Source organism: Caloenas nicobarica, chromosome 2 (assembly GCF_036013445.1).
Source record: "Caloenas nicobarica isolate bCalNic1 chromosome 2, bCalNic1.hap1, whole genome shotgun sequence".
In the NCBI taxonomy this organism is placed as follows: Eukaryota; Metazoa; Chordata; class Aves; order Columbiformes; family Columbidae; genus Caloenas; species Caloenas nicobarica.
In genome coordinates, this window is record NC_088246.1 from 150,764,310 (window position 1) to 150,780,660 (window position 16,351).

At 40.5% G+C, this 16,351-nt stretch overlaps 1 protein-coding gene across 5 annotated transcripts in view; it reads right to left on the reverse strand.

Moving 5' to 3' along the window:
- The window catches only part of SAMD12 (sterile alpha motif domain containing 12), a 177,818-nt gene that overhangs the window by 143,111 nt on the left and 18,356 nt on the right, over positions 1-16,351 (reverse strand). For all 5 annotated transcript variants that reach the window (XM_065629147.1, XM_065629144.1, XM_065629145.1 and 2 more), the window contains exon 2: positions 14,732-14,910. In XM_065629147.1, coding sequence (XP_065485219.1) covers positions 14,732-14,910 — 179 coding nt within the window. The remainder of the gene's footprint in view (positions 1-14,731; positions 14,911-16,351) is intronic.

Here is a 16,351-nt window from a genome sequence, read left to right on the forward strand (position 1 = left end):
TCTGAATTTCTTCAAGTTCAAAACAATACATGTTCACAAGGAAAAGTTGTTGAAAAAATTCAAGGATGGAGGATGTTTCAAAGGAACTTTGTCAACACTTTTTCTTTTTTTCTGGCAGTCTCTCAAAAGCCCTCGTTTTCTAATCTCCCAGACATCAGAATTCAGAGAAATGAACTGTTAAGGAATGTTACCAGACCTTTTACATGAAAACACAGCCAAACACAGGCAGCATGAGTAAATAGCTGGTATAAAGAGCACCATCTACTGACAGGCAGCATTTTGACAGACCCAGACAGTTTTGCAAGGCACTGCATGGGGCTTCCAGATAATCCAGCTTTCTCTTGGAGATGTGTAGTACTTTTCACATTTTCCTGCTCACCTGTCCTGTTTCTTGTAAGCCATTTAAGCTGTTCTGCTCGCGGCTCACAAGACAGCCCAGTCACAAGGCACGTTCCAGCAGTCAGGCCCCCCCATCTTCCCATTCTCTCCCGTTTCACTTCGTCATTGAAGTTTCCCATGTGGAGCTGCTCCCCCCTTGCACATAGTTGCTATACCACCACTTTACAATTACAAATTAACATTTCATTACCAGCTGTTTATGAGGACATGTCTCTAAAACCTCCTTAGTGAACAAGGATTCTTCACTGAACCCGAACACTTGTGAACTGTCCCTAGACAAGATGCAATCACCTCACGATTCCTGAAAGCTTCAAGGTTTACTTCATGAGATGAAGTATCTTTCCATGTTCTCATAGAAGAGATTACATGGAGGTGGAAGTATCTTCCTCACTTTTATCCTACTGCTGTTTTATTTCTTTGAACACAGCACCATAACCTTTTCTTTTATGACACAATTATTAGCAGAGGGACATAAGAACAGGCTGTGTCCTGACAGACAAGAAAATATTACCAATATCCACAAATGGTTCTGATTCTATCAGCTAGCATAATCAGAAATAACCTTTAGGAAGGCTGTTTAATATCTTGATCACTTCTAAACCCAGGCATAATACACAGTAGAAATATATATTTGGAATATATATTTTCTAGCAAGTTGGCCAAAATTCACTGGTCCTTAAACCCTTCACTAACAAACACAAGAACCACTTCTGATAATTAATATTGAAAGTGAAAGAAGAAATATTCACATATGTTTTTTGCTTTGGGTTGTTTCACCGATTAACACATCAGTAACATATCCAAAGCTTATCACTTATATTTTTATATTTCAAGTTTGCGGATGACACCAAGCTGAGTGGTGCAGTTGACACATCTGAGGGACAGGGTGCCATCCAGAAGGACCTGGACAAGGTCAAGAAGTGGACCCATGCGAACCTCGTGAGCTTCAACAGGCCAAGTGCAAGGTCCCACACCTGGATCGGGGCAACCCCCCGTATCAATACAGGCTGGGGGATGAAGGGATTGAGAACAGCCCTGTGGAGAAGGACTTGGGGGTACTGGTGGATGAAAGACTGGACACGAGCCAGCAATGTGCACTCGCAGCCCAGAAGGCCAATCGTACCCTGGGCTGCATCCAAAGGCGTGTGTCCAGCAGGTCAGGGAGGCGATTCTGCCCCTCTGCTCCGCTCTGGTGAGACCCCACCTGGAGTCCTGTGTCCAGCTCTGGTTCCTCAGCGCAGGACAGACATGGACCTGTTGGAGAGGGGCCAGAGGAGCCACAGAAATGGTCAGAGGGCTGGAACAGCTCTGCTGGGAGGACAGGCTGAGAGAGTTGGGGTTGTTCAGCCTGGAGAAGAGAAGGCTCAGGGAGACCTTTTTGTGGCCTTTCAGTACTTAAAAGGGGCCTATGAGAAAGATGGGGACAGACTTTTTAGCAAGGCCTGTTACAGTAGGACAAGGGGTATTGATTTTAAACTAAAATAAAAGAGGGTAGATTCAGGTTAGACATGAGGAAGGAATTTTTTACAATGAGGACGGTGAAACCCTGGCCCAGGTTGCCCAGAGAGGTGGCAGATGCCCCATCCCTGGAGACATTCAAGGCCAGGCTGGACGGGGCTCTGAGCAACCTGATCTGGGTGAAGATGTCCCTGCTCGTTGCAGGGGGTTGGACTGGATGAGCTTTGAAGGTCTCTTCCAACCCAAACTGTTCTATGATCCTATGAATATTCCAAAGGTAAATGAAACTCAATTTGCTTGTTTTATACAATAATCCTTATCAATCTATTTAGAAGAGAATTAAAAGAGAAACAACCAATATGAACTTTGCTAAAGGAGAGGTTGTACTCAATCTGTTTGTACACATGGCAGATTAATATCCATTAACAAAATTGTAAGAGAAACTTTCTAATACGTAGGAAAGTTTCAAGTTCTACCTTGTTTTACAGTCCTACTTGCTTGTGTCAGCATAGAGATTTTGTTCTTCTAGTGTATTTGCATGCAGCAGCAACAATTTTCTGATTTTACCTCTCTTCCTCAGTTTTAAGACTTATAAATACAGTGGGGTATTCAGACTCATCCTATAAATTATTATTCTTTGCACTTTATTTCACCTTCTGCAGTCAAATTCCCTTTTGCTGCACATACTCTACTACTTTGCCTGATCTCCATCATACACCTACTATAACTGCAGCCTATACCTTCCTCAGCTTTTTCTTTTGATCCTTTTTGCTCAGTCGTATATCCCATGCTAAGAGATGGATAATCTCACTGCTCCCCTTTCTATTGTTCCTGTAATTATAGCACAAGATTCTACCTTTCTCCTGAAGAAAAAAAAGAATCAAACAACACCACCACCACACAACAAAACAAACAAACAAAAGCAAACCACAACCAAGCCTGCAGTCTCCTGTTTCACTGTAAGATCACCCATTCTCATCTCTTACACGTTTGGACAAACTGAAGCATTTGGTAAAGCTGGTGAAGTGGTGAAAAATCAAAACACATTTGGTTCTTAAGGTTATTACTCCTTCAGACTGGTATCTCCTGTTCCTCCTCCTAATCTGATTCAGTCTCCTGATAGCTCCATGTAGACTGCACTTCCACAGACTTTTCTCTCAGCAGCAATTGCAGCAAAGCGATAAATGCAGCCAGCACAGCCAAGTGATTAAAATAAGCCAAATTAACAAGGAAATGCTGCCAAAGGGGACAGTTCTCACTGGTTGCTCTTGACCAGCTAGTAGGGAGTACTCTATTACTAATAAAAGCCAGAGTGAGATGATTCAGCTGGATGATAAATTGATCATCAGCTCACTGAAGTCAAAGAACTGCGCGGTCAACTCAATAAAATGAGAAAGCAGGGGCTGGGGACTGAAATTTGCTGCAGGAGATACACTACTAAATGGGGTGCTCCATCATCACCTCCATTCAGCTAGGACACACTGCCACTCCATCCTGACCCTCCCCAACCCAGCAGAAATCTTTGTAAGATCCTGAAGGGAACCAGGTTTGTCAAAAAAAACCAAAAAAACAAAAACCAAAAACAAACCAAAAAACAAAACCAAAAAAACCCACAACACAAACGAAACAAGCAAACAAAGAAAAAACAAACCAAAAAACCCCAAACAAACAAACAACAACAACAAAAAAGCCACAAGAAAACCCAAAAAACCCAAAAAAACCACACCAAAAAACCCACCACAAGAAACAGGGTGGGAGGAAACAACCCACAAACCCAGAACAAGACCCTGACCATGGGAGAGGGGTATGGAAGGAAGCAGATGATGAACACTGTAAAGTAAGAATTTCATCACCAATAAGCTGGTTTTACTTGCCATCATTGTGCCATGTACAGAGGAGCTAATTTAATTTTCGAGTTCAGTTTCATCTGTTCAGTTTGTGTTTTTAGAATCACTTGCAATTTGCATAAAATATTTTAGAGAACAACAGGATGCACTCCGGTGGTTTTTTTCCCGCCTAAATGTCAGGCCTGTTCATATAACCTGACTACATTATACAGTTTTCTTTTTGGAATCAAAAGCTAACACAACTTCCTTTCCAATTATTTTTCTTTTTGGCTTTTATCAGCATTTTTGTGTCCTTTGGAACCTGGAAACCAGGGAGGGGGAGCAAAAGTCAACAGGAGAAAAAAAAAAGGTAATATCTTGTACTGTTTTCCTCACAGCAAAAGGCAGAAGGGGCAATGTGTACTAATGGACATGTACAACTAATCAAATTTCATCTGAATTTCTGAATTTGGGTGTTTAATCAACATGCTGAACACCCACCTGATCTAAGCATTTCATTTGGCACTGTTCTTTATTTTTTTCTCCCCTTCAAAAATACTTTTAAAAACTAAACCCAATACTAAATTATTTCAACAGAGACTAAGGGAACATGAAACAACAGCTATGGAAAACAAACCTGATAATTATTCAGGCAAAAAAACTTTTTGAAATAATCTGCTACTAGTTACTACGGACAATTAACTATAGTTTGCGAGCCATAAAGTAGCCTTCCCCACAGAAAAAGAAAACAGTAGTGACAGTTTAATAAGCACGAACATTAACAAGCACTTCAGATTCTTCTTCTGCACTCAACAATAAAGGTTTCAAGAAAGCTTAGTACATGGAATAACATGTTCAGTTTTCCTCATCAGCTTCACAAATCCCCATCTAATGCTGAAATGTTGACAATAAAGCTATTTGTTCTTTAGGACAAACCTGAAAGGCATAAATTCTGAGCCACCAAAAGAGAAGTAAGTTTGAGACAGTCTTATATCTGAAGTAGAACGTACGATTGTGATGGTCTTTATCTCCAGAAAAAGCTCTTCTGTTCAAGCGGCAAGGATATTGATTATTTAAAAATACATCTTCAAACATATACAGAAGCCTTATTTAGATAAAAGACTGTATTATTGGCATAGGTATGCTGAAGTTCAGTCACATCTACTTTTTCATAATGAAAATACATTTACAAAATCCTTCACAATCTAAAGTGTACTGCTAAGATTGAAAGCAATCAGCCTTGAATGAAAGATGAATTAATAGCAGTTCTAAAACCATTAGATACAGACTATATTGTCATACTTTTGTTTAAAGCAAGGAAAAAAGGCAAGAAAAGTAGATGGTGTCTAGGTCAGCAAAGTTATCAGTAGTTGATGGATGCACTCACAGACATTAGAGAAGAAAAGAAAATAGGCAGAACATAATATCCACTTATGAGATTCTCTATGTTAAGGACAGAAAAAAGGCCTCGAGATACGCCGTAACTCTACCTTGTTGAGAGCTGAAGTTTTTCTATTTTTAGATAGGCATGTCAAGCACACATTTAACCCTAGAAGTGCAGCTTGATGCATCATCACAATATCCATTCCTAGACACTGGTAAAATTAGAAATATTCATTCTACCAAGTGTCTCTTCTACAAACAGCCCCTACCAGTAATAACTACAACCTGGGTGAGGATCTAGAAGGCCAGGGAGACGGAAGAACAGATGCTCCAGACCAGTTGTGTGGTGACCTCCAGGTAGGCAGGAAATGCAATGTTTATGTTGAAGAAACGGCCAATTTAACAGCTTCCTGTAAACCAAAACGCCGGCTTTGCTCCTTCTCCCCAATAGCCCAGGCTGCCGCTCCAGCTGCTTCTACTGCTGCAGCTCTTGAGGGTACAAGGAGAAGCATCCTATCTGTGAGCTGCTGTGGGACAGAAGAGGGACACAGCTGCCTCCTGAAACACATTGAGCTTCTCCAACCACGCACTCGCGGTCAGACTGGTGGGAAGCCCTAAGCAGACTCTGCTGGTTGTTCCACCTGAATGAGGTATGGGCAGGCTTCAGTGGCACTGCACCACCCGGACCAGGATCAGCATCTCCCGTTTCAGGCAACAGTTTGCAAAGCAAATTGAATACTACGTCAGTCTTAACTGGTCGTAGCTAATGCTGACTCTAGTGAATTCTTTTCTCTCCTTTGGTGGGGTAGATGAAAAGATACACGGTCTGGGGATAATGAGATCAGTTTGGCAGGTGAAGACGAGACTGAATCGGCAGGCAGAAGATGGCAATGTGTCCATCTGTAGGGTCTCACAGGGCTGGCAGACCACAGAGGACAGCTGGTATACTTAGAGACTAGGAAAACACAAGTTTGCACAAAGAGGAGACAGTTCAAAAGCGAAAATAAGCAAATAGCCTAAAAACAAAAGGTTCTCTCTTTCCTCTTTTTAAACTGTGGATTTGTTGAAGGAATTTGATCCATGTTCCCTAATCTCTTAGAGGGAAATTACTTGTGACGTTTGATGCCAGTACCACCAGTAGGATTTGTCTTTTCCAAGTGCTGAAGGCCTCAGCTGAACATTAACATTGACACCTCAAACTCAAAGAAACATACTGCTGTACCGCTTCCTCCCTTTGCTCTCCCATTGCAAACTTACACTGCTTTTAGTTTAAGAGTCTGTCATATTTGGATATCATTCTTAGTTTTGAACTAACCCTGCAAATGCACAGAGTGATTAACGACAATATAAAACCACCCTATCAACAGAACTAGAAGCGCAGAAGTACTAGAAGTGGGACACAGGCACTTAAAGCCATCCCCAGGCTGAATCACTATATCAAAGTTCCACTTAATGGCATCACAGCCAAGGAAACCCCACACTACCTACAAATCAGCTGGTCAAAAAATTGAAGAGGGAAAGGGAAGAATTGTCTCTTATTGAACACAACGTTCTTCTTGCTTTCTGCTTGCCCCTCTGATAATACACAGCATCATAGAAAATGTCTGCTTTAACATTTGGGAGATGTTTCCCTGCTCCCTGCAGTGGCACATCAGCCACACAGTAATCTGCAGCTGACTGTGGAATAGAGACGAAACACAAACACTTCTGACTGAAGTCCACATTCGGAAATAGCTAAAAAGAGCTAGTATTTGCAAAGCGTGAAATGAAAGCACACTGAAAAGCCTCCTTGATTTCAGAGACCCCAAATGAGACAACAGATAGCTCTCAGAGGCAAACACCATGCACACTCTACTCCTCATCCACCAAATACTTCCCAGTTTTAAGTAGTCCTAATTATCATCGTTCTTCTACAGCTGGAAAAACTAAGCCGCAGTGCAAGAACTTGACTTCTAGTGAAGAGCAACACGCTTCTAAAGTCCAAGACCAATTAAAAGAAAGGAGAAAAATGAAACATACACACTCCAAAGGATAGAGGGGTTTTTTTCAGATTAAGCAGTATTTGCTTGCCAGAAGATCATCTTGAACATAGCCATATATTAATAGATGGGACTTGTCTATCCCAAGTGTTCAAAGTATGATTTTTGAGGTAAATGCAGCTTCTGAAATATGGTCTCTTAACACAAGGTTTCACCTCCATCAGACATTAACAGCCATTTCAACATCAAATGCAGATGCCAGTTAGTAAGGCAGAGGACAGAACTGAGTTGGAAATCCAAATACCTAAACTCAAGTACCAACGCAGTCCCCAAAGCGTAGACAGACTCAGCTGAGCAGCACTCGCTTCACATCTGCACTCCTCCAAGCATGCCGACTGGATCTCCACCAAATGTAACAGCAGTTTAGACACCCAGCTCACACGTAGACACTTCATTTAAGTTGCACTCATCAGCAAGCCCAATTCCACCCACAGTACCTGAGGGGAAGATTCCACTCTGCCCCTTCCCAAACTCTCCTCATGAAATCCCTTCACATCTGAAATCCCTAACGCATCTCTGCACCGGGGGAAAGCTCGACAGGTTGATAACACAAGAAATGCCCTTCAGATATTATCAGGGCTACTACAGTCCCACACCCCTTGTGTGATTGTGACACATTTCACTCCCATTGCTCAGCAATCATGTTATTTTTCAAAATGAAAAAGAAAAAGGTTCCACCTTTCTCCCTACAAGTAGGCCTACAGCAACTGCTAATCAGTTTTGTCAGAAGTGTCCAACGAACACATGTGGCAGATTAATGAAATTATTGTTATAACTCAGATGAGATGCACTATTTGCAGAACCTGCAGTGCCAGCAGTGGAACATTAAACTGCTTTCCTATTTTAAATGCCAAATTGGTTCTATAATACATTTTGTAATCCCTCTAATCACAGTGCTATTATTTTCTCTACTGGGCAATTCTCTACTTTTCCTTCTCCGTCAATGCAGCTGTGTCATTAAAATACTGCTTTATTTTTGAAGCAGTCTCTATGAAGCCCTTAAAGTAGCTTCAAAGCGAAAGCAGAGGGTTTGGGTGGCTTTGTGGAGCAGCTTCACAACGAGGCAGGCAGCAGAACTGGCACTCTCAGTACATTATGCATCCACACGCTGCATGGAATTGCTTTTTCCTCTAAAAACAGCTCTATCTTTTTATCTATATTTCTTTTTCCCTGAAGAGGAGTTCTTTTAAATAACTTGTCTGTGTCTACATGTGTCTATAGTATTAGACATCCCACTTATTTCTAGAGTACTACCATGGCTTTTTACTGCTTATGTTTGCTAATACATACTGCAATTGCTGCTCCTTTTTACACTGGCGTAACGAGAAAGAACACAAATTTCACACTGATAGCTTTCACAGGACAACAGGAGCCAGCTCAGACTACATTTCCCTCCTTATGCTCCCTCAGCTGCCTCTTCGTAACCATCTGCTCCCGCCTGCCCCGTGCGAGGGCCGCGCTGGCTCCCTGCGGCACAAACCAGCCCTTGGCTGGGGATTTGGGCCGCCCCGAGCGCATCGCGGGGTCACAGCCCACACCCAAACACCTCGCCGTGTGTGTGCAACCACGGAAATATGTTTTAATTGCTGGGGTTTTTTTTGGTGAAAGTCCAACTGTAAAAAGCCTGACAAACAGAAATTTCTCTTCCTGTTATCACCTGATGGTCTGAAGTCATGGATAGAGCATGCTTGTGCAGATGACTTTCATAAGCGATCCATTTAAATAGTTTGGAAGGTCAATCAATAGTGATCTTTGTGAGTAACCTTCATCTGTTCTGCTTATACTCATCTAAAGAGCTAAGTGTTAGCCTGAGTTAATTATTTTGACTTCCTATGGGGAGAAAGAACAGAAGCAACGGGAAAATAATCCCACCTTGTGATGGGGGGTGAAGGAGAAGGAAATGAATAATGGTCCTTTGCCCTTCTTTTCCCCTCACTGTCCTGGGCAGAGCACAACAAACTGATTCAGGCAAGATCTCCAACTCACACGTGGCTGCTGTGAGGGCAGATGATAATTTCAGAATCCCCAGGCACACAGTCAGGGCGAACAGGATGAACAGGAGGAGCCAGATCTTTTATGCTGAATGTATAAGCCTTGCTGCAAAAATACGAGCCTTCATTTTACATTATTTATAACAAGAATGGATGACATAGCAATGGCAAAAAACATGCTGCAGCAAGAATACGCTTGAATTCTGAATCAGGCATTTGTCCTCCTATGATAAACTGGCTCACAGGACCCCAACAAAGAGAGATGTTTCTTGTTTTCCTGGCTCATGACAATGTAAATTCTGAACCAAACAGCTAAATTCTGCACTATAGGTAGGGTTACTCCAGCACTTCATTCACACCAGTAAAACCCCAGAGCGATAAAACATCAGCCTCAGCTGCCTGAAACGTAACAGGGTCACCCAGCAGGCCTGTATCACGTCTCAGGATAAAAGCTTTTTTCACTGCACGGTTCTGAAACTTCAAACTTCAGCCAGATGTCACAATCACGAATGACAGGCTGAGAGAGGAAGAGGTACATACACATCAAACATTTCAGCTCTCAATTTAGAAGTGAGCCCACTAATTACTGTGTATCACTAATAATCATCGAATGAGACATTAGAAAGGCACATTGACCTGAAGTGTAATTATTTCAACTATCTGATACTAACATTTACCAAATATTTTTAAATCCACTTCAGACATACTGTACACTTAGATACTGTATCTATGTTTGCCAGTCACAAAAAAGACCCAGTGCAATAAGTGGTGTTTTGTCATTATTACAGTCAAAGAGTAGGGAGAATTTTTTTAAAAATAATTAAAAAACCAAAACAACAAAAAACAAAAACCACACACCATATCTATTGGCTTTCATTGTGGTGATCTGATGTGAACATTTCACCATCCAGGGTCTGCACCTCCACTGTGACACATGTAGATATCTGCAGTTCAGTCACCCTCCCACCAGCTGCACAGTCTGAACACAGAACCTGGAGGAGTTGAACAGCCCAGGTGGGGTTATCTTGAACCTTCCCTTCAACAGGCAAAATGTGTGTTAACTTCAGCCAGTCCAGTCTGCGTTCTCGTTCCTACCTCCTGTGGCCACCAGAGGTTTCGCAAGAGGGGGATAGTTGGAAGACAAAGCAAAAAGGTAAAACCTCATTGCCCCAGTTGTGTTTCTCAACCAACTGGAGAAAAAAAAAAAAAAAAAAAAAAGGCAAGAAAAAAAAAAGCAGGGAGGTGGGGAGGGAAATAAAATGGTCTCAGTGTACCAAGCTGCTATGCTGATGAAAGCGTATGTTCCACCATACTCGTCACCAGGACCACTGCTTGGAAAAATACTGTTTCTCATCCCATCTATTTTTATAAGCTTGATCAAAAAGGATAAACACTGTGAAGCTGAAGCTACTGATTTAAAAACCTGTGGAATTCTTCTAGAAAATTACCTTTTCTATTCTCTCGTTAGAGAACAGTACCAGGACATTTTTATTAAAATATATATATATATATAACTGACAAAACACTTTGCTATTTCTAAGACAGATTTTATAATACCCTTATGACTCAAAGCCTTGCTCTTTTGTGCTTGGACATTTCATCACATACCAAATACTTCCCCAGCAGAGCAGAGGAGCTGCTTCCACCATCAGTCCCGAACTGGGCCCAGTAAGCCAAGATAAATTCTCACCCTTTTGTTACTGAGTTCAGTCAGCCCTTCAGTGTTGTTTGATATAATTTTTAAAAAAGAAAAGGTGGTGCTTTCTTTTTTCTAAGAAAGCAAGAGCAACCAAAAGAATTAATGAACTACACTATAACAATAAGTATAGTCTAGTGTTGTCTATATAGCACTTAACAACAGAAGGCAAGATTAAAGAAAAATCTCACTTCGTTTACCAGTTTCTTTTTGTAGTTTTCATGAACATTTTAAAGGACTGTTAATTTGTCTTCAAGTCAGATAAAAACCTGCCGTTGCTAACACAAGATTTAAAAAGTCTCACTGTAGTGGTTGCCATTAAAAAGCCCTTATTATTTGCTACTTCTACTACCACATAAGGAGACAGTGTTACCACCAGCTATGCACACCTTACTTAGGAATCAAAACTCCCTGAATAACATAAAAAAAAAAAAAAATCTTCTTCTGATAAGTGACAGAACAGATTTGGGTCTCATGCTCACAGTGAACAGAGCTTTACGAGTGCAACATGTGGGATGCCTTGATGAAAGTTAAAACTTCTGTAAGAAATGATTTTCTGAATCTTCCGAGGGAAGCTGCCTTCTGTTAAAGCCAAAGTTCAGAGAAGCACAGGGCTTCAAAAGTATAGTAAAACTTTTTTATTTTTTAACAGAACTCTACTCTGTAACTCCAAATGTCCTGACTCATTGTGTTTATCTAGAGATAACTATGATATTAAACCAGACCAAACATAAGAGTTGGAAGTAGTATTTTCATGAAAAAAGATAAGAATTCTATAAAACACATCCGAAGGAGGTTAGATGTAGAAGGCGTTAAAGAACAAATATGTATTTTCAAATGTATATTAAAAACCATCCTTGCTTTCTCCAATGATGTTTTCTGCTCTGTAAAAGTGTCCACCCAATTGCCTGATTTTTTTAATAAACCATGAACACCGAAAAATCAATTACTGACCAAGAAAGTGCGTATATGGTTATACATAGATATACACTTCAAAATAAACATATAAAACAAAAAAGCTAAGTATTTTTACACTTCGTACAACTTCCTTAATTTGTACTATATCCTGTACATTATCAGAGGCTCACGGGATTATGCACAGCAGGTTAGATATTAATAATCTTGGCTTTTTCTGGACTTGCTTGCATTTGTAACAAGGTGGTTCCTTAAGGAACCAGCTGAGGGAGACTAAGATCATTGTTCCATTTTCTGTTAAAATTCTACCTCAGTCAGCCCATACAAATTAGACTCCATCCTCATCAGGAACTTCTAAATGAGCGATACTTCGCTCGTGCTACAGTTCCTGCTGTCTGCATCCCAAATATAGAAACAAACACTTGTACTCCCCTATTTACACCACATTAGCTGCATAAAAAGGAACTCTAAATCTGTCTGTAGCCCATGAGTTACTCCTGTTCTGCAAGTCCATAGCTAAGAACAGGAAGAGGACACATTTCATTAGAAAGGAGATTTTCTTTGTTTCTTTGGACAGCAAAACCTTAAAGCAGCCGGGAGTTTAAAGTGCTGGAATTGGTGTCGATGAAGACAAATTAGAAAGCTGAAAGCACAGAACATGGTCTATAAGGCACCTTAAATTGCATTCGCTACGTTGTATTGCTTTGTGCAATGTAAGTCTCACGCCTGTGGATATAAGGTATGTGTTGATGTTATTTGAATACACAAGATCACAAAGAAAGCTTTTTGAAAACAACTGAGCAATGAGGAAATATAAAACAAAAGGATCTGCCCACAATGTTTTATTTACAATTCTCTCCTCTATTCCTGCTCATCTTTCCACTGTACAGAAACGATTGCATGTATGAAGTTTCATAATGACAGCTTAATCCAGCTCCTAAAGCCACACAAGTTACAAACCCAACTCCATATTCACATTTTTGAGGACAAAACAATGCAATTTTTAAATTTAAGGCAGAGTAAGCCAGAAAAGACAGGCCACCTCAGGCTATAACATATGAATCCAAACGAAAAACATCACCAAGTTAATACCACACGTAAAAAGCAAAGTTAATAACAAGGCAGCAACACATTCAGAAAAACAGTCCACTTCATTGGCTTGATACTATTATGCCAAGCTTATTCCATCAAGCAAAATGTTTAGTTTTGTTCGGTGGCTTCTTTGGTTTTAAATCTGAAGCATGCCCAACTTTCTAAATAAAGCTACTGCAATCAGATGTAGGAAAGTAGCAGCTGAATTCAGTGCTTTGAGAGCACTGCGCTTCCCTGCTCCCCGGCCATCTCCAGCACGGACAGCCTTGGAAACGGGTTTAAGTTCATCGGTCCAACAAGTACAGCTCAGACAGTGGAAACTGGCTCCATTACATTAAATCACCAATACATTTCATCCTCATTTTCCACTAGCATGAGTCTTTTGCGAGCAAAGACAAGCTCAATCTGCCCGTGTTGCACGTCAACTACACGTAAGCCCATTCTCAATTGGAAGCCTCATCGTGTCATTCAGCTTCTTCATGTCGAAGCTTGTAAGATCTCCTCTGAGCTCAACACACCTCCTTAGCTTTCAGTACAGGGCAGATTTTCATCTGGTGATGTTGAAACATGGGCAGGGTTAGCTTGCCTTTGTCTGCAAAAAGCTGGGCAGATGTATATTAGCTGAGCCTTTTCTCAAAGCCCATCCAAAATGTCATGGTCTTATTACCAAATGGATGATTCAAAGCAATAAGCACAAACATGTTCTGCAAGGGTTCAAGAGAAATCAGCAACATGCTTGATAACTGGACTGCAGATAGGTGTGATTTTGATCAATGCCAACCTGTACGGGATCTAGTTCAGTGATTTAGGACAGAATGAAATGAGTTCAAATTGTGCTTATTTAAAACTAGGTAGTCTAGTCAAAAATCAGAATGGAGAATTCATACCAAGCCTTTATTGTCAAGGCTACAAGGCTCAAAATGTTTAATGCCACTTTACTCTAAAAAGTGAAATACATCCCAACTGTATGCATATTATTTCTTAAATTTATTATACTGATGACAGTAGAAAATACTCTTAATTTGTTCAGTCATTGAATTAATTGTTATTGCCTTTTTTGGACCTTTAAAAATGAAACATTTTATCTGCTCTATTAATTCCCAATGTGTCAGATTCAGTAAAGCTCGGTTTTCCACTCTGCAGAAATCACTCACAAAACCCCGGTTTTAGGCTTTTAAAGGTCAAAAAGACTGATAAGGCTTTTAAAAAAAATAAAATTGGGAGAGATTCTTTAACATTACCTTATTTTTATTTCTAGTTAAAAACATATCTAATATGATATATTAGTGTCTTATACTCAAAGCATCTGGAGCACATTCATTCATCTGCACTTGATAGTCATGTCTGCTGCACACAAACAAGAAACAGCAGCTTACGAATGAGAACAGACACTTCATTTGTCTTTAGGAATTCATCTCTGAAGTATGTTTATTCACTGACATACCAGACACAGAAGAATTGACCTGGTATTTTCCCTAAAATTAGTTAATAGTTTATTAAACTCAGCCACCCATATAAAAATCCATATATTCATATATCCACAGAACTTCTCTCGTCCTTTATCTACCCCAGGGAAAATAAACAAGTGCACAAAAAACCACTCAAGAAAAACACATCTATTCCCATTCTGGTTGTTACTCAAGTCATTCAGGAAAAAAGTCTCCACAGTGCCTGAAAAAGAGAGATTCCGTTATTCCATTATTTTAATTATCTTCATCTAGAATAAAATAGTGCAATGTCCAAGATGTGTGTGGGCTAAAACTCCACGGCAATACCTTGCCTCTGTTACATTCACTTCCTCAGACTGTTACTTTTACAGCTTTGTATGTTTTTAACAGAATGAAAAATGCTTTTTAAGCAGTAGCCAGGACTTCCAAGAAGCCTGGATTCTTTAAGACTCACCAAAATAAATACAAACCCAGCCCTACCTACCTTAGATATTTCTGGCTCCACTTGTTGTTTCTTGGGTGTCTCTTTCGACTCGTGCTCTTTTGGATTACTAGTGTTCTTAACAGAGGGCGATTCAACTCCCTCACCTTCAAGTTGCAGATTAATACCTTCTGTGGGGACAGGGTGATCAATACCATTTGGATTCAGATTGCAATGGATAGCTGGGAAAAAAAAATATGAGAAAGAGAAAATACTGCTTAGGAAAGAAGAACTCAACCTTACATTTGTCATAACTACTGAGAAGTGCCACGTGGTAACCAGAGCTGTGTCAGATCATGGCAAAAAAACTGTCTGTAGCTTGACATGTATTCAGGGTGAGATATTTGAGAAAGAAAGTGAGAAGCAACGCAGCACTGTAAAAGGCTATTTACTGCAGGCTACTGTGCTGAGCTATGCTCTGCTGGATTCACTACAGCGTCCAAGACCCCCAACTTACAGCTTTTCCTAGGGTAGGGCAATGTATTCCATGTATTCATTGTTCAGCTGTATCTTCTTTTTGTTTTCTAGGAAAGCAAGTTAAAGTTTTTCTATTACATTTTCAATTACTACAACATTCTAGCTCCTGAACAACGTGGGATAAGTAAGTGGTGGACTACAAGCTGGTCTCTGCACAGAGTAATGACTTACCCGGCTGATTATCTCTCCTTCAGCACTTTGTACCGCTGCAAATTACCACCTACACCATCTTAACAAGCAAGAGGGATGTGCTCTCAAGGAGCATATAATGAAGTGTGCAGTCATGACAGCAGAATAAGGAAAGCAGCCAGAGGAAAACATAAAACTAATGCAAACCATACCACAGAAATGCACATTTAGAATTATGGCAGTAGTTTAATCATTTTCTGTCCGAAATTTCACACTTCCAGCACTCACACAGAGAGCAGCCTTAAGAACCTTCTTTGCATGTGTAGCAATTTGAGAGTGCATAGGTCCTGAGGCAACTTCCCCTTCATGTGAATATCTGATTTTTACATCTGTGTTCCTGGGTAACTGTGCTACTTTTAGTGCTACTCGTAATTAATGGTCCCAACTTCCCCTGTACACAAAAGAACTTCGCTCAGATATCATGGTGCAATGTTTGACAGCCCTGAATAGGAACCCAAAACACAATGTAAAGCCAAAATAAAAGCTGGCCTTTTACTCTTGCTTGGCTTAGTAGCAAAGGGTGGGGAGACAGGGAAAGGAATGAGGACTGCCAGTTTCTACCAGCTACGGACCAGCCCTTGAAAGCCTCACGTGACACAGGCTGAAGCAGCAGAAGGCAAAAGGTCCTTCATTCAACTGCAGAACCTTTTGAAAATCCATTCATCTGAAATCTCGGGGTCTTCATTGAAAATTTTGAGCCTAAATTACAGCAATTCCTTGGAGCAGAATTAAAGCAAAGGCCAAAAAGTTGGCCTTTTCTCCTTGGGATTTTTAAAAACATCCTAATATTTGTAAAAGATTAGTGATCTGTCCAAGCACTACAATACCTACATCTGCAAGCTAGGGATGGAAACATCTCCTATCTTCAAGTCAAAGAAACATTGTGAAGGATAATTCATTAACAACACTGAGTGATGGAAAGCAGTAAAGAATTGCAACATGCTTTGTTACAAATTG